Genomic DNA, 22596 nt, shown 5'->3' on the forward strand with positions numbered 1-22596 from the left:
GCAGTTGGGTGACGTTCCTGGGGAATACCGGCGGCTGCGGCATGCGACAACAATTGCCACTTGAAGTATGCAACATGGCAATACAGTTTTTAAACCCTCAACTGAAATGCGTGAATGTAAATGAGTGAGAGAGAGTGAGAGAGACGAAATGCCATTAAAGCACTTGACGCCGTCAAGCGTGTGGAGAGAGAGATCAGCATCATTAACACTATTTTCCCTAGGTGGTACTTCACAATGATGACGACTGCAAAGAGCTTGGGAGGGATAGACAGGCGACAGTCGACAGTTGGCAGTTGACTGGAGTGAGTTGAGTTGAGTTGAGTCAAGTTTAGTTTGCTTGCCACAATCATTACGCACACTTAAGACTTCGCCTGACAGTCACATACTGGCAGCGCTGTCGCTGACACAGAACCAGAACCCTCCGAAGGGAAGAGGGAATCGGTGGGTGGCAGATGGTTGGTGGTTGGTGAAGCTCGACGGGATGGCGCACTCGAAAAAAGGGACATTTCTGAGTTCGGCGCTTGTTGGTCGTCATCTACACTTCAACGCACTTTTATACACTAACCAGAGAGAGAGAGAGAGAGAGAGAGAGAGAGAGAGCGAGAGCGAGAGCGAGAAGGAGTGAGAGATAGAGCGAGAGCATGTCAAGTGGTTGACTGTCCTGAATGCCAGTGAAGCCAAATAGAAATCCATTTAATTTTCAAATAGTGAAATGTTTGCACACACACACACATATATACACATAAGTACACAAACAGACACACACACACTTACACATACATACACGTATTTATGCACACATAAAAGAATGTCCTAGGGCCTGTCCATTATTTTCTTTAGTATATCTCTGCTCGCGTGAGTTAAACACATTTCACTGAAATTAAATTCCACACTTTCCATTTGTTTATGCGTTCGAGTGAGTTGGGATCCTTAAAGCCAGGTCACACAATTCATTGGTTGACCATTGTGAGCATTATCCCCAGTTGATAGATCGTTTCTTTTTCGTTTTGTGTGCGTTTTTTTGCAAGCATTGTCATTTTAATTGCGTATGCAAATGTTGTATTTACGGCAAAACGTAAAGGTAAAAAATGTAAATATGTTGATTTGGTAATTGTTTTTGATTGTAATCTATTAAAATCGAAATACATTCAACTAGAGTAAATTCTATACAAGTTTATATTTAACAGTTTTATTTTATAGTTTCTATAATAATATTTTATAGCGTTCTTTTTGACTGTAATCTATCAGAAACTAAGTAAATTTAATTTAATTTACCTAAGAGACAAAAGATAATATTCATCAGTTGTAGTTTCTATTTTTTTTAAGTTTTTAAATATTTTTCTGATTGCGATATTTTAAAATCGAAGTAAATTCAACTAGACACAGGTATATAACAATTTGTAATTATATTTTACAATATTCATTTTAATTGTAATCTATTAAAACTTTAGATAAAACCAAATTCAAAATTATATCGAATATGTTAAGAACCAGCGTCATTCCAAGCCGACTCCATCAGTCGCTTTCTTCTGGCGGATGCAGTGAATCTTCGAAGTCTTTGCTGCTCATAATTTTAACTTCACTTTTATTTAACACAAGTATCGAGAGAGAGGAGAAAAAGAAGTGACACCAAACTTAGCAACAGCCTCCGTTCAAAAACTGAGACATAAATCTCCCAGAACTAGTATCTACCAACATAGCAAATGGTCACACCATAAACTCGCATATCAAATATTCTACTGCATTACATATTCCCCGACAAATAGTTTTAGTATATTCATCTCGATCCAGCAATATAACAATTTTTATTTATTAGTTGTACTTTCTAGATTATACAATATCTAAAAAAGAAGTTGAATCTTAACTGACAACATTGCTGATCAACTCGATTGAATTCAAAGTGCTCTCTGGAAGCCAACGTCACATGAGTTCAGCAAACCTATCAATAAAAACGTCCTTTGCTCCTCTTCGCGTGTGTACTTACGAGAGAGACGAAAGCGAGCCACAATTGCAGGGCTCATTAACTATGCGCGCTTATATGCTGTTAATTCAAATGCCAAACAGTCCGTTCGCCTGTTGTTCAGATTGTCAGATAGAGTAGGATGTCACGCACACGGAATTGCCTTTAAATTGCATTTTAGTCGTCGTCAATTTGCAGACTCATTTTTGGACCATACATTTGAGGTCGCAAATGAGCTGCGACCCTCATACACAAGCACAACGAATGCTGAATACTGGATAGTATCGAGTGTTGTTGTATGTTATGTACTTTACTTTGGTTGTGTGCGTGCATTGATGTGCTTATTTTGCATAATGGACTGTAATTGGTAGCCAAAAGTATGGAACAGTCTGTTGCGGCCACGTAATTGGCATTCTTGATGCAACACATCGCGTATACGTAACAATTTGAGGTTTTCAACAGCACTAATTGTGTCAGCAGATCAAGTAACTTCTTGGGGGACGTCAGTCACGTAGAGCGCAGAGTAAGTAGGAGCACATGATGGCCGCTTAACTTAATAGCACTTGTTAGCCAAACACTTGAAACACTTCAAGTATATTTAAAGTTAGCAAACGTTTTCTCATTTTCGTTGTAGTTAATATTACAAAAATTATGCAAATTTATCCCAATTTTATTTCACTTAAAGAAACCTCCTTCATAATAATGGTAAAGAAATTTTATTATGATGTTTCAGTTTAAAGTAGAAAATTTGTATCTTTATTGTTTATTTATTTAAAATTTATTTATCATATTCTAAATTTGATTTTGAGATAAAAGAAACAAATTCAAAATTATTTTAATGAAAATCCTTACATAATAATGACGCATAATTTACATAGACAACTCTTCACAATTGTAAAGCTGAAAAGGTGATTAACGTTTTATGTTTGAGGTTGTTCATTGGAGTAATAATAATAATAATTATAGAAAAATTCAAGCAGTATTCGATTAAAAATCTTCTACAATCTTTTCTTATATAGTAACACATAATGGGAATTTGTTTTATTAGTACTAAATCGTTATCGTTGTCATAGACTCAATATAAGCAACTGTATTGAGTATTAACTCTTAGACAATCACTTGCCGAGGCAGCACGCGCGATGATAAAATGATCTCTGATCTGTTGGGCTGCCGCATATCCAGGTTCAAGTGTTTATAGTTCATTTTCGAAAGCTCCTTAAGTTTGCTCACTGCTGTCCCGTTAGAAGCGTCGAGTAAAACACAAACACAAACAGACGACAAATGAAATGTTTGCCATACAATGGCGATGGCAAATACGAGTGCACACACTTAAACATGAATTCATGCTTTCCCTTCTCTCTTCTCCCATCTCTCTTCCATATTCCTCTATTCCCTCTGACGATGCCTGACGTCGTCCATAATCTTTCGGGGGGCAAAGGTCAGTGCTTTTGGGTGTTTTGCTTGGCGTGTTGTGTTGTGTTGTGTTGCTGGCTTTCGACTTGGGTTTAGGTTTAGGTTTAGGTTTTACGAGAACGCCGTGGGGTGCCAATGATGGCCAGCGGCTTCTGTGGCACCAAAGCACAGGAGACGTGAGGTGAACGATGTGTGTGTGTGAGTGTGTGTGTGTGCTCGACGGGGCAAACACGTAAAGCATACGTGTCGGTCTGATTGCACATAAATTCTCGTATGTATTTGTGTTGTCGTTGTCGTTGTTGTTATTATTTCTATCGGAGCGAGAGGCAAAGGTATTTTCGGGTTCTACTTGGAATGCATGGACGTAGGCGTTAGGGGGCGTAAACGGGTGAGGAAGTGTGTGAGGGAGCGGGGGATGAGGCGTTAATACGACGCATTTTGTGTACAACTTTTCACTTTCAGATTTTGGCTTTCAGTTTTTATTTGCTTTTCAGCTCTTGCCATTCGACAATTCGCATTCCCATTCGCATTTGGCAGCTGTTTCAGTTTTTTTTTTCGTTTTTTGTTGCCCGATTTTTTTTTTTTGCTTTTTCTCCATGCGTCGTCGTCGCTTGCTATTTATTTATTTATTTGTTTGTTTATTTGTAGTTGTTGGCATTTATTTGTTAAACTGTTTGGATATTCATTTGGAATTTGCTAAAATATAAAAGGCATCGGCCACCACATGTCGATTGCTTTGCATACAAATCACTTTGCACTTTTAACTCAACTCGACGGCCCCTTAAAACTAAGTTATGTGTTCTTAAGAGAGCTCTTCACGAAAGCTTCATACTTTGACTACAAGCTGCCATCACTTTAAATAAAAATAAATTTAATTAAACCCTTAGCTTTTAATTTATGGTCAAGTTTGTAACATATATTATAATATATGAATTCAAATATCACAGAATCGTAAAAATTACGAAATTTCGGTAGAATAAAAATATTATAGAAGAGTTCTTTCATTTCGGAGTGTTAATCCCTAAATTTATTGTTCGCTTATCCACTATCTGCTTAACCGCTAAAATTATCTAAGTTCAAAAATTTGATTTCGAAATTAAAATGCAATGAATGAAATATGGTAACTGAAATAGAAAAAATCAGTTATTTCATTTTTGAGAGTTCATTCCTATATTCACTCTTAGTTTTGATGTATTTAAATATTATATTATGAATGAAAATACATATTAACAAGCTTATAAAATCTAAATATTATAGTAGAAATATTGCAAATCATAAATCATGCTATTTACTTGCTCGCGTGAACCATTGCGGCATAGATTGATGATTACATAGGCGGCTTCGCGCTGGATTACAAAGTCGCCGCTCCACAAGTTCTCAATGATCGGTGGCATTAGGCCGGCGTCAATAACTTGCTGAATTTGTGACACGGTACCAGCCATGATATTCGATAGAAACCACATAATGTTCCTGCGCAGTTGCATATCGGGATGCAAGCAGAGTGTTGGAAAGTACGATAGAATATTGGAATCAAGCACCGCTTGCGTCTGCTCATCGGTTCCAGTTACAATGTTGCCAAGACAATTCACGGCAGCACACTTTATAGATACAACGTTGCTGCCGACCAGACTCACGATCTTGGGCACAATGCCACTCTCGACGATGATCTGGATGCGATCTTTGTCTTCTGTAAAGTTATTGATGGCCCATATTGTGTCCCACACCACCTGATCGTCAGTGTATTCGAGCAGCACTTTCAATGCAGGCTGAATCTCCATTGTAATCTGTTGCGATACCACGGGCTCCCATTTTCTAGATATGTTCCCAATCACCCATGCAATGTTGCGTACAAAACTAATTGGAAGCTCAGCCTCTACCAGGTTAAGGATTGGCTGAATGAGGCCAAAGCCAAGTACAAAGTCTCGTTTCTCGGGCCCGTCGTCAATAATGTTGCCCAATGCCCAAATGGCTTGATCGGCTACCTTAAAGTCACCTGCACTAACCAGATTAACTAATATGGGCACAGCTCCCGAGGTGGCCACTTTATGTGTTAGTTCAGATGGTCCTGAAGCAATGTTTGTCAATGTCCAGACAGCTTCGAGCTGCAATTGTGGCGAATTAAAGGGTTTGATGCACTCAACTAGAATGGGCAGCATTCCGTTGTTTATCAGTGTTTCGACTGGCGCATTCTCAAGTGAAATCAATTCACGCACCTTCTTAACAGCGGCCAACTGCTCCTCCGGATGTGAGGAATCGGAGGCAGCAATGGCGAGTAGCTTGGCATTCATTGAGTTGGGCAGCAGCTCATCGACTTCTTTGTTCACATCTATATCGAGCACATTGCGTCGCTTCATAATTGCATCATCGCGTTTATTTTTACGCAGATCGACAGACACCTCACCGCGTCGACGACGCATCTCATTCTGATCGTTGCCCTCGTTCTTATACTTTTGACGACGATCCATATTTTGGCAACAAATAAAATAATTCAAACTCAACTATATTTTCACACGAATTTTTAAAATATGTTCTATACTTTCCGACTTGCTCTATTGTTTGATATATACTGAGTAAAAGATTGAGAGCAAATACTAAGCTAAATTTCTCTTGACGTTATTGATCGGTTTTATTGTATTTAATTTTTGTTCCCGATACTCAAGGGTAGAAGGTTTATAATATATAACTTTGTGCCTCTAGAAAATGTATGTAACAGGCTCTTAGAGAGATAAGAGATAGAGATATACTTTTTGTTGACACCACTTGTTATGCTTGCACGAAGATCAAGTTTCTTTTTTTTAAATCGATAAAAATCGAATAGCTAGCGTAATTTTAAAAACTAAAAATTTGGTTGCGATCAGATAAAAAATTAAGTTATTAAAAAAAACGTCTATATTTAAATATAATGAATGAAATATCACAATTCAAAAGGTAATATATTTAGTTTGGTATTATTAAAGAGAGTTTTAAATTCAAAGAATTATTCCCTAAATATTCTGACACTTTTCCGTTCTCAACTATTTGTTAAATTGCTTAACATACATATCAAAGCTTGTAAAATGTAGGTATTATAGGAGAAATATTGCAATTAATAAATCATCAAAATTGCTTCATCATCATTAAAGAATTCTTTAAATGCGGAGAGTTAATCCCTAAATTTTCCGTCACTGTTCCTTTCTCAACTACCTGTTAAGCCTTTTTAGTTCGTTGTTAATTTACTTGCGCCATAAACTATCACCAAAGTACTGCTGCATTATTAAAACGCTGTAAATTGGGTAATTTTTTCGTTCCCGTTTGGTTAGGATAGCCAGAAAACTCATCAGGTATTCATATTTAGGGCTATTTGGCCATTTACGACACGCTGTAAATCAAGGGGAATAGAAAAAGGCTAAGCACCTTGATTTATAGCGCACAATATTTAATTACGTGGCAACGAGACCTTAATGTGTCGCATATATCAAGTGCACACCGTAACGCCAGCTCTATTGCAATTAATTTATGCCAAACGGCATGCAAAGTAATTGTACCAAATTGACATGACCACAAATAGTAAAGAGAGAGAGAGAGAGAGAACGAGAGAGAGAAAGAGAGACAGAGCGTGAAGGACATGTAGCGACTCAAAGAGGCAGAGACAGAGAGGGCGAAAGGTGGGTCAGGTGGCAGGCATTATGCATGACTTGGCCTGGCTCCTGGTCACATGCTAAGCAGCCTGGCAATGCATCAATATTGCAAAGCAGTAAGAAGGCGGTTGCATCAGCAGCAGCATTAGGTTGCACAGAGTGCAGCACGTGACCCAGGCAATGAGTGTGAGTGCTTGTGTGTGTGTGTTATGTGATCGATGCCAAGTAAGTCCAACTACATGAGGCATGAGGCACTCAGCCAGAGGCATGCCACACACATCAATGTCTGCTTAGCTGAGCAGCTACTGTCAAACTTGAATTACAAATGAGGGCTCGAGACTCGCTCTCGGCACACGAAGCTGACAGTTTTTCACAATTGAAAGCTTCGAGGGTTTATCATTGTTTGGTTGCCAGCAGGCTATAAACTTGCATCCGCTTTTCAAACCCACAATGCCTTAGCAACTCACTCTTGAAAAGTGATTTTCATTCAACTTTGTGACAACTTTTGCTCAGCTTCTCTTCGGTCTCTCGAATGCATTTGTGGCATGTGGCAAGGTACGAGTAAATATGCATAATTAATTTTTTTTAAATACTTCTATCAATGTTGCACAGCATGCGCCTTTGTATTATGCTTCCTTTGTTCCATATTCTCGCCATGCGAGTAGCCAATAAACAAGAATGTCACCAGCAGATAAGTTATTCTGCCAATGCAAATCATTCGCACATTTTATCACAATTTTGTTGGTGCAATCAAAAATTGAATTTTGTGCAATATTTGCATGACAAAAGTCCCTTCTCTCACTCACACATTTTATGGGCATTTGCTGTAATGAGTTTTTGTGGCGAATTGCGAGCGAAATCGATTTCGAGCACCTGCCCTTTGGGGCTGCCCATAAATATCGAGAGAGGAGAGTGAGCTGACAACAAAAGCTGGGCGCAGATGCCACGCTTCTTTCCCTCTCTCCGAAGTCACCGATTGTCAGCCATTTCCGCCTTGCAGAATATGTTTTCAATAAACAAAAAATAAAAAGCGCAGAAATTTGCATATTTATTTGAGTTGTTTTCAGTTTTGTGCGCCGTTGCTGCCGCTGGTTGCGTAACTCAAGACGAAAATACCAAATTAAAAAGTAATTTAAAACCTTTAAACGCAAGTAAATTATGCAAACATTATGGTTGGCCCTCGCAGCGAAAAGGACAACGTCACAGCGTCACAGTTTCTCTCCCCATTTGATGCTCTGCATCGAGCAACTTAGCTGCCAAGGTCATAGGCGCTATGAATGTCCCCCTCGACTACTTTCCTTGCCCCAGGACAATTTTATGAGAATTTAACAAAATTTGTTTTTTTCTGTTCTATTTTTTTTTGTTTTTTTTTCTCCTCTGAGATCCTGGGGCAGTAGCTACAAATGACACTAATAATTTCCATTTAAATGAAGCCATGAATAAAAAGCAAATGCAAGCGAATTCGTCCTTTTCATTGGTCTACAAGCATTTCCATAGCGGCAAGGCGTTCAGCCAAATGACTTTTAAATTGGGGTCGCGGCAGCAGACGAGCAAGCCAATGTCTGTAAGCCAATGAGAAAAATGCTAGAAAGTACTTGTACTTAGACTTGAGGTAAAAATAAAGGCTCAAAGAGAATTTGATATTGTTTACGAAGCCCGGGGTAAGGCAATGGAGACTTTTTATTTATAAATGAGAGATTTACATTAAATGCATTCTTAAAAACAAATTTAAATAAATTTCGATAAATTATGATTACGGATTTGAGAATATGTTTATTCATATTTAAAACATAAATGAAAAATTCAAATAAAAAAATAATGCATGAGTTTTAGGCTTTTCTTTAAGTAATTTCCATGAGCATATTCAAATTAAATTAATACACTAATCTAATTGGAAATATGTTAGGAGTTGCAAAATATAAGATGTTACGTATACGCACTGTATACCAATAAAAATGGAATGAGCTGCCGTCAGTTTGCTTTCCAGAGTTTGGCTTTAATTTCACTTAACTCAGCTTGCGGGTTTAAGGAAACATTCATATTTTAAACAGATTTAATTGAATAACTCAAAAGCGACAAATACTTGATTAAGGCATGCCATTACAAATTTTAAGCAACGGTTAATAACGGTGAACAATTTTGTAAATACAGAAATTAAAAAAAATGGAGCTAAGTTGTGCGAGCATGTTAAGTATACGCACTGTATGCGATTAAAAATTGAATGGCTTGCTGCCTGGTTGATTGCCAGCGTTTGGATCAAACTGAATCTGTGATGAATTTAAAGTCGGTAGCAGGCAATCTTCTTCGTCATCATCTACAAAGTATGTCTCAATCAATTCGAAGGCCAACTTATAAATCTCATTGTTCTCATGGTTCTGCAGACTCTCGATTTTATCGAGTCCTCCGCACTCTTCAATCAAAATGGCAACTTCCAACTGATCTGGTTCGGATTTTTCCAGCATATCTTTCAATCCATTGAGTACAGACTTGATGAGTTCTATATCGTGGCAAACCAACAAATGACAATACGACGAAATGACACGATCGTGGATGATGACATTTACTTGCTCGCGTGCACCTTTGCTGCATAGACTGCCGATTGCATAGGCGGCTTCGCGCTGGATTGCAAAGTCGCCGTTGCACATATTCTCAATGATCGGTGACATTAGGCCGGCGTCAATAACTTGCTGAATTTGTGACACGGTACCAGCCATGATATTCGATAGAAACCACATAATGTTCCTGCGCAGTTGCATATCGGGATGCAAGCAGAGTGTTGGAAAGTACGATAGAATATTGGAATCAAGCACCGCTTGCGTCTGCTCATCGGTTCCAGTTACAATGTTGCCAAGACAATTCACGGCAGCACACTTTATAGATACAACGTTGCTGCCGACCAGACTCACGATCTTGGGCACAATGCCACTCTCGACGATGATCTGGATGCGATCTTTGTCTTCTGTAAAGTTATTGATGGCCCATATTGTGTCCCACACCACCTGATCGTCAGTGTATTCGAGCAGCACTTTCAATGCAGGCTGAATCTCCATTGTAATCTGTTGCGATACCACGGGCTCCCATTTTCTAGATATGTTCCCAATCACCCATGCAATGTTGCGTACAAAACTAATTGGAAGCTCAGCCTCTACCAGGTTAAGGATTGGCTGAATGAGGCCAAAGCCAAGTACAAAGTCTCGTTTCTCGGCCCGTCGCCAATAATGTTGCCCAATGCCCAAATGGCTTGATCGGCTACCTTAAAGTCACCTGCACTAACCAGATTAACTAATATGGGCACAGCTCCCGAGGTGGCCACTTTATGTGTTAGTTCAGATGGTCCTGAAGCAATGTTTGTCAATGTCCAGACAGTTTCGAGCTGCAATTGTGGCGAATTAAAGGGTTTGATGCACTCAACTAGAATGGGCAGCATTCCGTTGTTTATCAGTGTTTCGACTGGCGCATTCTCAAGTGAAATCAATTCACGCACCTTCTTAACAGCGGCCAACTGCTCCTCCGGATGTGAGGAATCGGAGGCAGCAATGGCGAGTAGCTTGGCATTCATTGAGTTGGGCAGCAGCTCATCGACTTCTTTGTTCACATCTATATCGAGCACATTGCGTCGCTTCATAATTGCATCATCGCGTTTATTTTTACGCAGATCGACAGACACCTCACCGCGTCGACGACGCATCTCATTCTGATCCTTGCCCTCGTTCTTATACTTCTGACGACGATCCATATTTTAGCAACAAATAAAATAATTCAAGCTCAACTTTATTTTCACACGAATTCTTAAAATATGTTCTACACTTTCCGACTTGCTCTATTGTTTGATATATACTGAGTAAAAGATTGAGAGCAAATACTAAGCTAAATTTCTCTTGACGTTATTGATCGGTTTTTGGTGTTTAGTTTTTGTACACGATACTCATAGGGTAGAAGGGTTATATAACTTTGTGCCTCTTGGAAATGTATGTAATAGGCAAAGGTAAGGATCAGACGAGACGATATAGCCATGTCCGTCTGTCTGAACACTCACATCTCAGAGACTATAAGAGATAGAGATATACTTTTTGTTGACACCACTTGTTATGCTTGCACACAGTTCAAGTATTTTTTATTAAATCGATACAAATTGAATAACTAGCGTAATTTTAAAGATTGAATCGCATTACGTATAGTATGATGACGACTAAAAATTTGGTTGTGATCACTACGGGTCTTAGTTTTTCTTTGGCTGCTAATCTGATATATAATATTTTGATATCATATACTGATATATATATCAGTATATTATTATCATTATCAATATATCAGTATATTATCAATATCATCAATATATTAAATATAGCTCTTGTTATTTAAGTATTTTAGCGGTATATTAATTTAGAAAATTTTTAAATTAACACCGCACTATTTTGTTGGTTTACTATATTATTTATAATGGGTAGCGGGTTTCTTACAGTCGAGCACACTCGCTTTCTAACTTGTTCAATTTAATTACTTTGATTAGCTTTGAATTTTACTGTCTTATCTGTTCGTGGCTGCTTCAATTATTTGGGTAAATATTGTAAACTTATTTAGCAATTTATCCACAAGATTGAACGAGATTTAAGGCGACATTTTGTTCATACTACAAAGTACACACTTGCACTAGCCAGATTTCTGCTCTGGCATATCATCAAAATGTGTTAAATGGAAACTTTCTAACCAAAATCACGAGCATAAATCAGTTAACTTGTAAACAACACTCACACACACACATACACCTGGCAACCACCTTGGCCTTAGTGCCTTATGTCTTCCCTGTACTGTCCTATGCGTGTGTTCTGTGTCCTGTGTGCTGTGTCTTGTGTCTTGTGCCCTGTCTGTTATCGCACAAACTTTGCTCATGTCTTCAGCACCTCATTTGCAAAATTGAAAGTCAAAACTTGTCCAAAGTTGTTGTCTGGCTTCTCTCTATGGATCCACGTATGTAGTATATATAGTACAGAAAATGAGTCTTGCTCTTGCCTCGTGTTGGTTGTAAAATAAATTGACATTTAGTTGTCAATGCCTGCCTGCCTCTTCCTATTGCCTCTCCCTTGTCTGTAGTGTCTTTGTCAATCTCAGCTTCCAGCTGCAAATGTCATAACGTGTTAATAGTTAGTCAACGTTCTCGACTCGCTGAAAATGTACTTGCATATTTAAATTTTCATTTAAGCTGCCTTCACCCAAAACCCATCAGCTAAACGATTTCCTAGAAGGCGCTGCCTTGGCACTTTGACACCTCGTCAGGTTGACACATTGAAGGGCAATGGCAATGGCAATGGAGATGGTTTTGGGTCCTTTTCCTTGTCATGTGATGAATTTGCCGCACATGTCACAGTCCCCAGGCGGTTTCTTGCTCGACAACAAGACGACATCGTTGCTCCTTGCTGCTGTTGCTGTTGCTGTTGCTAGCTGCTGTGATTGCATCTAAAATTCTCAGCTCACGCGTTACTTGCGTGTCTTCCAGACTTTTCCACACTCTTTGCCACATTTCAAAGAGCAAGCAAGGCAAGCAATTGCATTTATTTGCAGTTTATCAATTGAGTGCAGACAATACGAGAATTTATATTACTTTTTTTGTGTGATACGATTTTATAGAATGGCTCTTCAAGTTGACATACAACATATATGTAGATCATTAAAGTCTCGATTTCTATTTCAAACTGATTGAATTTTCTCAAGACCATCTTTATGAAAAAGGACAGAAAAAATTATTATCAGTTTTACATTCATTTAAATACAATTCCTTTTAAAAAAGGAAACGAACACAACTATTTATCTAATTTAGAAAACATTTAATTATTGAAATAAAACCGCAAATTCATTTAATGCATTAGTTGCTATAAGCCGGAAATATTTGAAATAAGCCTAGAATCAATTGAAACTTTCAATAAATATGCGTATAACTTTTAATGCTATTATTCACTACAATTATTTCACATTATACCAATGAATATTAAAAATAGATAACTATTATAGCATGGCGAATGAGAATTATGTGAAATATGAACATAACATATAATACGAGCTGCGGGTTATCCAATCCAATGATGCTAATTACACTAGTTTGCCTCTAATGGAATGAATGAATACGAATGAAATTGACTTTGGCAGTCTGAATACCCCTACACTCATTAGCTCACATTGTTATTCGCTTTTCAGACACCGTATTGCGAAGTGCCCGTATTTTGTGTACTCGTACTTGTGTAGAGTGAATTTTGGCCCTGCTAAACTAGCTCCAAGTAAATGCAATTAAGGCCAATCCAATTTGTATTTTTTCATCAACTTATCGCTCAGCTGTCTGCCTCTTTGGCGCCCTGCGTGCCCTTCACTTCGTCCTTACCTCTGCTGTTTGCTCTCTAGTTTTATCTCAGTGTTCTCATATTTTTTTGATGCCCTTTTTCTAATTCCATTACGAAAACTGCAAGCTTGTTAATATTACCTGCTGTTCGCTCAGCGCTTTAGCACCTACTGTCTTCCCCTCAACCTCCCTTCGTATGCTTTTACCCCTTAGCTTTCGTTCACACTTTGCTGTTGTTTCGTAGTGGCTTCAACAGTTTGGCCAACAACTTTGGTCCTAATAACCCGAACAGCTTACACTATATATAGTATAGCAAACGCCTAATGTGTTTTTGTTTAACATAAGCAGCTACCTCTTTGCCTCTTCGTCTTGCTCCTCATATGTGCCATGAACAGCATCAAAGTGCGGCGCACTTAACATAATGGCAATGCCGAAATCAAGAAAACGTTTGCACATGAATTGGTCGAAAAGCGTTTGCTCTTTGGCAAGAGAGCGCCACAAATGAAGAGAGCGCATTTGACGAGCTTAAGAGCGAAAGCTTTCGCAACGTGCAACAGGCCGTCGCGACTCGTCCTTTGGCAGTCCTTGTGCTGCGTCCCTTTTTGTTTTTGTTTTTGCTTTGGTTTTGCTTGGTTTTGACAAACGTGTTTTGATTTCGCGAATCGCGACTCCGCCTAATGCTGAAATAGTGCGAGGAAAGTGTGAAACAAAGAAACTGAAATTTACTTTAATGCGACAACAATTCAGGACGAAAATTTACGATAATTGCGACAATTACACTTTGCAAATGATGGTGAAAACAAGTTGAGGGAACCCGAGCAGCTCGAACTCGAATTCAACTTGGAATCTCTTGTCCTTGCGCTGTTCGCTTTTCCCTGCCATCGCTGACAAATAGTTTGTACCCCCTGCCCCTCCATCCTCATCCATTTATACATTCCCCCCTCGAGGGCTATAAAAGCAAATTGAAGCCATTGACTTGAGCAAATCTTGGATGTCATTGCATTAGCTCAGCTTTGGCTTTGGCTTTATCTTCCCGTGTTTTGTCTTTGAAGGTTCTAGATTTGCAGCTTTTATAAATTTCAATTTGTTAAATGTTTAGCATACTGCGGGGCGGTGGCACGGTGCTATTCAACGTAATCAGCGGCATTAGTTTATCTCGCCTAGAATTGGGCGCACGGGGCGTATGATTTCATTCACGCGACCCGCAAGTTAACAGTTATTAAGACTGTAAGTGAGATTACCATATCAATTATTTGCGTCAAATTTGTTTATTAATTGAATTTCTACATCAACAAAATTAATTCGCCTTTAAAACTGTTTCTCCGAATTCTATAGAGAGAGCTGGTTAGGTAAGTGTACAACGATAATTTCTATCATTCACATACCAAAACAGCATTCTCATTATATTCTTGGAAAATTCAATTAGCGTACATTTTCCCACACATTCAGACGTAAACACACCATCACACACACACACGTTGATAACGTACAATTAATGCGTGTCATTTTTATTGCTCATACGACGTGTTGCGCACGCAAATATTTCGCCATATGAATTCATATCTAATTCAATTTGGCGAATTGCCTTTTTGCTAATTATTAAGCTCGACTGAATGCACATAGCCTTCCACATCATCATCGTCATTGTAATTTGCTTATCATTTTTCGAACATCAATTTGAATTCAAGCACAATCAACATGATTTACAATTTTGCTGAGTTGTCATTGGTTTGATTTTTCCCTAAAAAAATATAAAAACGGATATTACCAAAATTCGTATTTTATTTAATTACAACAAATTGCCACGTTTTGCACGATTTTTGCAATTGCCGCAATATTTTAATCGTAGTTGGCTTTTTTTTATGTTATTTTGAGTTTTATTTTGTTGCGGTTGCGGATTGCAAATTGTCAGGCCACATTAGCAATTTATCAGGCATGCCGACCATTGCATTATTTATGACAGCCTAAGTCACACTGCTGTGGAGGATACACACCAATATACGAACAATAGTTTTAAAGGATTTACTACTAAAGGGGATTCTACACAACGGCAACAGGGATGAACGTAAACGTTAACCAATTTAAGGAAACCTTATGTAAACAGTTTTACAATGGATTATATATGTGTGTGTCTGTGTGGATTACATTGGTGAATTGCATTCACTGTGTGCTCCGATGTGAGGGCAAAAAATATTCTCTGTAACTCTGTGAGTAATTCTGAGAATTCTGTTGTAGAAAGAACGGAAATTTGTTTGACCACGACTCAACTCATGAAATTGGTTTGAAGTTCTTTAAATTTTGTTTTAAAAATACTTTAAGTATTTAATTAAATGAATGAAATGAAATATGTTGTGTTTTGTTTAAGCGAAATTACCTTTTAAATTCCATAATTCTTTGACTGTTGATTAAACACATTAATTGAACATTTCTTATTATGGAGTTTTTTTATGTTTCATTCATTTAATCACTTTTGGATTATGGTTTTTTAAAAATTTACTTGAAAGCAGAGTAATCCGTTGTCATGGTAAGCAACGTTTTGATTTATACGTGAGCTTAGACTTAGCAGCAAGTACTGTTCTATGTACTGTGAGAGAAAATATAAAAAAAGCCATTTGTTTGTCTGGCACAATGAGTCGACCACCGAGCCGAGCTCAAACGTTGCCACATGCAACGCAAATGGGGTATGGACAACGCAGAGACAAACACACACACACACAGAGGAGAATGTCTGTAGTTGTCATTGTACAACTAAATACAAGTACTGTCCGTTTTCTGCATTATTCTAGCCATCAAATTGCTCTGGCCACCTCTGGCGCAATAAATGGCAGCACAATTTGCACTGCTGCTAAGCCGAATGGCTTCGTCTACTGTTCTCTACTCACTGCCCCAGTTTCTCGTTTTATCTGTCACAATTGGGTGCCATTGTCCACAGCATTTGCTGACCACACACACCAGCAGCAGCTCAAAAGAATCCTTGGTATGACATTTTTTCTAATTACGTGTGCTCTGCGAGTGCAAAGTGTTCTTATGGCGTTGCAGACAAATTAGCGAACGTAGCCAAATATTGATTAAATCCGAATCTCGATTAGAGTCTTATTTGGGGAACAATCTAGTTTAGTCTAGCTATGATAGTTTACTTGAATTAAAGTGGTTGCAAAACTCTTTTGATGCGAATAAAAGTATTATATTATTTTGTAAAATCTTGCAATACAACTTACTCAAATAAAATAACATACTTTTGAGTGGCTTAAAAACTGCTGCACTTAAGTTAGAGTCTTATTTTGAGAAACTATCTAGCTTAGACTAACTATGATAGTTTATTTAATTTAAATTGGTTTCAAAACTCTTTTGCTTCGGATAAGAGTAATATATTATTTTGATAATTTTCTCAAATGAAAATAAAACATTGCATGCTTTTGAGGTGCCTAGAGATTTGCAGCACTTAAGTTGTTGCAACTAAATTGTTTGGCTTGCCTATGACACTCATTTCTCTCTCCGTTCGCTTTGTGTGCTACGATTGCTATTTCAATTTAGAAGATTTATCCCTCGAGAATTTCGGGGAGGACGTAGATCTTGAGTTGATGAATTTAAAGCTTAAAGCTGTTGACTGCCAATCGCTTGTATTTGTGACACACAGAAATATGTCTGCCTTCAGCAGTGACATTTGCATAAAATTAGCATTAAATTACGAGCAATATTGTTGTTTTCTCTTTATGGTTTTCTTTCTCGTTATTTTCATTTCTTTATTTTTTAATTTTCTCTACAAAAGCAACTACAAAATTCGAATTTAATACAGCGCAGACAGCGAGAGATTTACTTGCGTGTATTAATAGCTAAGCTATGCTGGGGTCTTGTATGTGCACGCGCTCCTTGGAGTATGATGTCCTCTGTGATGAGAATAATAAATGTGAGCCTTAATGAAATTATGTCTAGGCAACGGGAGAGCACACATTCAAATCACGCATACGCCGCGTACGCATATCAATACGAGTCTATTTTGCTGTATTCTTTCTCTTTTATATTTTCTTTTTTTTTTTGGGTAACAGACAGCTGTCATCGCTGCTCGTCTGTTGGTTTTTGTGTCAATCAATTTCGAGCTGTCATATCATTGCAGTGCAGTATCAATTAAAATACGAATCTGCCTTCCACAGCAAAAAAATAATATGAAAATAATGAAAAATTGATTTGCAAATTATAAAGCGCCTTGAGCGTGCTGCCGTTGCCAGGAATAATTCGATCGCTGCTCACCCTCGCAACACGCACGTATCGAAAAACTTAATTTCCCCTTCGATAAATCTTTGCATTTGCCAAACAATCACTTGGGTGCGTGGGCGTGAAACTCTCGATGGGTGTGTGTTTGGCTTTTGTAAATTTTAACGAATCCACTTGCAGCATATGCAGCATCTCTGGCATTGTTTGCTGGCATTGCCACGAAGATTTCAGGTGCTGCCCCTGTCACACAACGGATTCAAGTGATTTCCGTTGGCAAAGCCGTCGCAGCCGTTGCCTTCTCACATACCAATGAGCTAGGCGCTAACTGTGCCATGTTTTTGCAGTCGTCTGTCTGGCAACACACACGCAATTCGCTTTTTAAGTATAATTTAAGCACATTTCCAATGTGGCCAACATATGTGCTCGACTAAAAGCCGCAAAGAGAGCGTAAAATACGACATTTGAAATAAACTTTTGCGAAAATTGAACAATTTTATCAATTAATCGGTTCTTAATTCTCCACTTTTCATTTACTCCACAATTAAAAGCGTTATCATAGAGACAATTCCATTAAATGAGGCGTCAACTCATAAATCCAATAGTAAATATTTATTTTATTGTGTATACTAAGTTGGGTAATTTGATCTTGAGTTCACCTCGAGATAATTGGCGCTATAGTAAAGAATTGTATATTTTTATGTGTTTATTTATTTTCTGCTTTCTTTTCCAACTTCTACTTCCACCTGCCTCGTGCCGGGTTTAGCCGACAGCTGTACACTTGAAACCAATTAAAATTTTATAGCATCGAGAATTGGTAACTCTTTTAAGCCACTTGCCGTGTAAAATTTTAATTGAGCTGGTTGCCTTGATTAATTGACAAATATAAAGCATTCACCCGCTTTCTTCTTTAAACCCTTTCTCATTCTCTCTAACCTTATTTAATGTTAGCCACAGGTGCGATGTTTGCCAGGCGAATTAAATTACAGTTTCCCCTCTGGTCCTTCGTCTACTACTTTGTTGGATGCTGGCTGCACTCCTTTAATGGCCAGTTTTCAAATTAGCAGCTCATTCAGAAGGCAGCAGTCGGCAGTCGGCAGTCAGCAACCAGCAGGCAGCAGGCAGCTGGCTTAAAAAACACTTTCATGTTCTGCCTGAGTAATGCCCATAAATAAGCCAAAGGGTTGCATAAATTTCTCAGCGTAAAACCTTTTTAGCTACAAATGTGTGGGGTTAACACACATTTTTGCTTCGATTACGTTTGTTTCTACAAATAGCTGACGAGATGCCGAGAAATGTGTGCTTGAAATGTGCCCAATAAACGAACTTAAATTCAACTTGCCTCAGATTCGCATTTCATCCATTTTGCTTCAATATGTTGAACAAAAGGCATTCTCACAGCTCGACTCCATTCGATTCGATTCGACTTGAATGCTGTGCAAACTTTGAACTGGCTACGGATTCAATGAATTTATTCATTAGTTCACTTTGATATGCACTTCAACACGCCCCCGTTGCTGGTCCCTGAGTTACACACCACACTAAACAAACAAAGTTAAATGCTATTTGCCGCAAGGCGATTCTTCACACTGGTTCCAATGTAATTATCATTAACTCAATACTAATGAACATGTGAATTTATTTAGCTAACAATTTACTAAAGTTTAGGTGATGATATGATTCAAATTCATCTTAACATACTCGTAAAATTAGACTAAAATAATAATATTGTTCTTTTATGAATTTCTAATTTTATTTTGAAATACACCTTAATTATTTTTCACATTATTTCACCAATAGTTTTAACCAATGTGCAACTGGCAGAAATAGAATTTATATCTGTGTGTGTGCGTGTTTTAGACAGAGACAGAGACAGCATGCTACAGCTGCGTCCTGCAAGCTGCATTCACACACAAACTCACACACAGTCACACACTCTCGCATCGACTTCTCATGAGTTACACACATGAGTTACCAACTTAAAGGCTTAGAGGTGTGCGAGCCTCATTTTCTATACCCGCCCAGCTCAGCTTAACTCAAGTTGGACCCAGCCCAACTAATGCGATTTATTTTTATGGCCAATTTGCCTGATTAGGTTTCGATTTTCATGCGCTCGTTGCACTCGCCGCAGTTTTGAAGTCGAGTTTATTAAAGTTGCACAAAAAAAAAACAAAAAGTTGGTGATTAAACGCGGCAGCTGCTATAACAACCAAACTTTGCACTTACTCAACTTTCTCTTGGACTTAATAATGTGGGAAATGGAAAGTTAATGAATATTGGCCTAGGCCAAAAACAATAAACAACAACTGTCAACGGGTCGGAACTGTATTCAAGTCTCCAACATTGCCATTGCCACACAGTCAATTGAATAGCAGCTAGTTTGCTGTGTGTGCATTTATTCTCTGCAACAACTAAAGAACTGGAGTGCAACCGCAATTTAAACAGAGCTGGCGAGTGGCCAACAGGCAAACAGACAATAAATGTCGCCATGTAACTGGCTACGAAATGCACTGCTACCAGTTTTTGAGAGGTTCTATTATCATTTGATAACATTGCTACGCTGAAGTTCATTCTATAAAATGTTGCGAGTTGTTTTTTAATGAACAAAATCATTACTTAAACTAATGGAACTGAATGTAGATTTTATATAAAAAATATTTTATTGTGCATATAATTTGTTTAGTTTGATAATTGTGCCGTTTATATATAATAATAGTAAATATTTATAAATTACCTTTGACTTATAATATAAAAAATTTATTATAAGTCGATAAATAAAGATTGGCATTAAGAAAAGCAATAATAATTTATTAAAATTTATATAAATTACATATACAATACCATGATTGATGTCGAATTGGGGATATGCATACTAGCTACTAATTTATGCCGATATTTAACATAATTATATTAGTTACATTTTCGGATCTATGCAACCAATAGTTTACCGTACTGTTTATCGATACGCTCTATTATAAGTAAGTCACATTTTTTTTCGCAAAAAATAATTGTTTTTTAATGAATTAAGTCACCGCCCAGACTGATAGTTTTATGCACACATAGAACACTTTAATTACTAAAAGTTGTAATAATTCTTTAGCAAATAATTCTTTACTACTATCATAAATGATAAACACATATTTAATTATATAAAAATTGATTATTCAGCTATAAATTCTTCAATAAATTTCAATCCGAAAAGGAAACATTCAATGCTTGTTATGGCTTGATTTTGTTTTATCCTTGACTTGCTTTCATACAGTTTTATTTGACCAAGATGTGCTCAATGAGTTGTAATTCTGGCTAGATCGTAAATAGCAGCATATTCTATAAACTTTTAAGTTGCGAGTGCAGTAATATTATCAGCATCAAAAGGTTATGTTGCGCAGTGTGTGGAAGAGGAAATACCGCATGGCATTATGACATTTATGTGCCATAAAAATATGCTGCTCGCGATTTTTGTGGTTCATCGTTCGTCTGTTGCTGTCCTCTGTTTGCCTTCGCGAGGCACCAACTAAAAAAATGTCACACAGCAATGCCACATTTATCTGAGTGAATGTAAGTGTCTGGGTGCAACTACATATATCAGAACCATGGAAGTGTATTTGTATGCGTGTAAAACATTCTATGGCATATATAAAAAAGAATTCCGCACTGTCACCCCAAAGCATGAAAGGCATCAGACCCTAGAGCTACCCCAAAAATAGGTGTATGACCGAACACAGAGAAATAGAGAGAGAACCCTTCAGCGAGGAAACGTTGTCAGCGCTTTTCTCTCTTTTTACTCTTCATATTTTATGATTATATTTTTTATTTCTATGCATAAAGCGTGGAAAACGCTGCAATACTTTTTATATTACGCATACGCCGGGGGTGATATTACTGAAAAAGCTGGTGCATGTGCTCTGGCTTAATTAAAATAGCTTCGATAGACTACATACAATATGCAATGTCCATGGGAGCATAAACTAAAAGTGAACAAATTTTCTATGGCAACTTGTTAGCTCCGGAGCTGAGCACAAAGTAATCACGATAAAGGCAATAGCAAGTAGCAAATGGTAAGTGGAAAGTGGAAAGGGCAACGCCATCGGAAACGTGACTAAATCAGTTTTGCCAATAAGACACGAAGCCAGCGACAGAGAAGCTTGGAGCCTGAAGCCTGAAGGAGCCAGGCGGATGCATGCGTGTGGCCAGCAAAGATGATGATACTATAAATATAAAGTAAAGAAGTAAGAAGGCGACGCTTCTACGACGCGACGGCATTGAACTGTGAAATGACTTCATTAGTGAAAATATTGTATGTTGCCCCTTAATGTAAGGAGATGAGTGAAAAGAGACCTTACTCCGCAGTAACTCGGAGCAGTCGTGATTTATTGCTTCTGTCCACATACTCTCTCGCACACACACACACTTATTCGTATTAAATTATTGCTTATGACATAGAGGGAGAGACTGGGACATAAAAGACACACCCCTTAAAAATGAGAAACCCACACAATTTCACACATTTCCCCAGCTTGTATGCGAAATTTTATGTAAATTTAACAAGGGCATAACCGAAAGGCAAAAAGTTGGTCATACGAGCATAAAACATAAAGCGCAAATTAATTGAGGCAAAAAAGGAAAACGGGATTGCAACGGCAATGGCAGGGAAATGGAAAATTGGGGCCTCTTGTGTTGCCTATGGGTACACTTCGCTTTTTTTTTCTTGTGCGTCTTTTCTTTTATGGTGACTGGGCAAAGGGTCGGAAATGGCAGGAAGTGGCTGATAGCAGAGGCAAAAAGGAGATGCTATACGATGCTTGATTCCGGTGTTTGCTTAGGTGCTGTAATTATCTTATGATATGGCGAAAATTAACTGAAACTGAGCCCCTAAAAGATATAGTGCTTTAATAAAACCTAATAGCACACACATTCTAACAATTAAGCTTTACTTTATGTATAAATACACATTACATATAATCTGATGCGTAACAATTTTCTAAGCATTTTCTTCTGTTCTAAATTTTGTTTAATTTAGTCAATTTAGAGCATTAACTAATAAATCCAAGTTGTGCTCATCAATTACC

The 22596-nt window shown here is 37.8% G+C and overlaps 3 protein-coding genes across 3 annotated transcripts; all 3 read right to left on the reverse strand.

Moving 5' to 3' along the window:
* Positions 1-4617: 4617 nt before the first annotated feature.
* On the reverse strand, positions 4618-5838 carry LOC117571308 (importin subunit alpha-4-like). Its single transcript, XM_052003548.1, has one exon. It carries the CDS (start codon positions 5836-5838, stop codon positions 4618-4620), a length of 1221 nt encoding a protein of 406 aa, XP_051859508.1.
* A 3362-nt stretch (positions 5839-9200) lies between these two features.
* LOC117566517 (importin subunit alpha-4-like) lies at positions 9201-10040 on the reverse strand. Its single transcript, XM_034246058.1, has one exon. The coding sequence runs from the start codon at positions 10038-10040 to the stop codon at positions 9201-9203; it is 840 nt and encodes a 279-aa protein (XP_034101949.1).
* Positions 10041-10135: 95 nt separating this feature from the next.
* On the reverse strand, positions 10136-10726 carry LOC117571045 (importin subunit alpha-3-like). Its single transcript, XM_052003549.1, has one exon. The coding sequence runs from the start codon at positions 10724-10726 to the stop codon at positions 10136-10138; it is 591 nt and encodes a 196-aa protein (XP_051859509.1).
* Positions 10727-22596: the final 11870 nt, after the last annotated feature.

This window comes from Drosophila albomicans, chromosome 3, assembly GCF_009650485.2.
Source record: "Drosophila albomicans strain 15112-1751.03 chromosome 3, ASM965048v2, whole genome shotgun sequence".
Lineage (NCBI taxonomy): Eukaryota > Metazoa > Arthropoda > Insecta > Diptera > Drosophilidae > Drosophila > Drosophila albomicans.

Coding starts and splice junctions, on each gene's coding strand:
- LOC117571308 (XM_052003548.1), bottom strand. CDS start 5,838: ATGGATCGTCGTCAAAAGTATAAGAACGAGGGCAACGATCAGAATGAG.
- LOC117566517 (XM_034246058.1), bottom strand. CDS start 10,040: ATGGAGATTCAGCCTGCATTGAAAGTGCTGCTCGAATACACTGACGAT.
- LOC117571045 (XM_052003549.1), bottom strand. CDS start 10,726: ATGGATCGTCGTCAGAAGTATAAGAACGAGGGCAAGGATCAGAATGAG.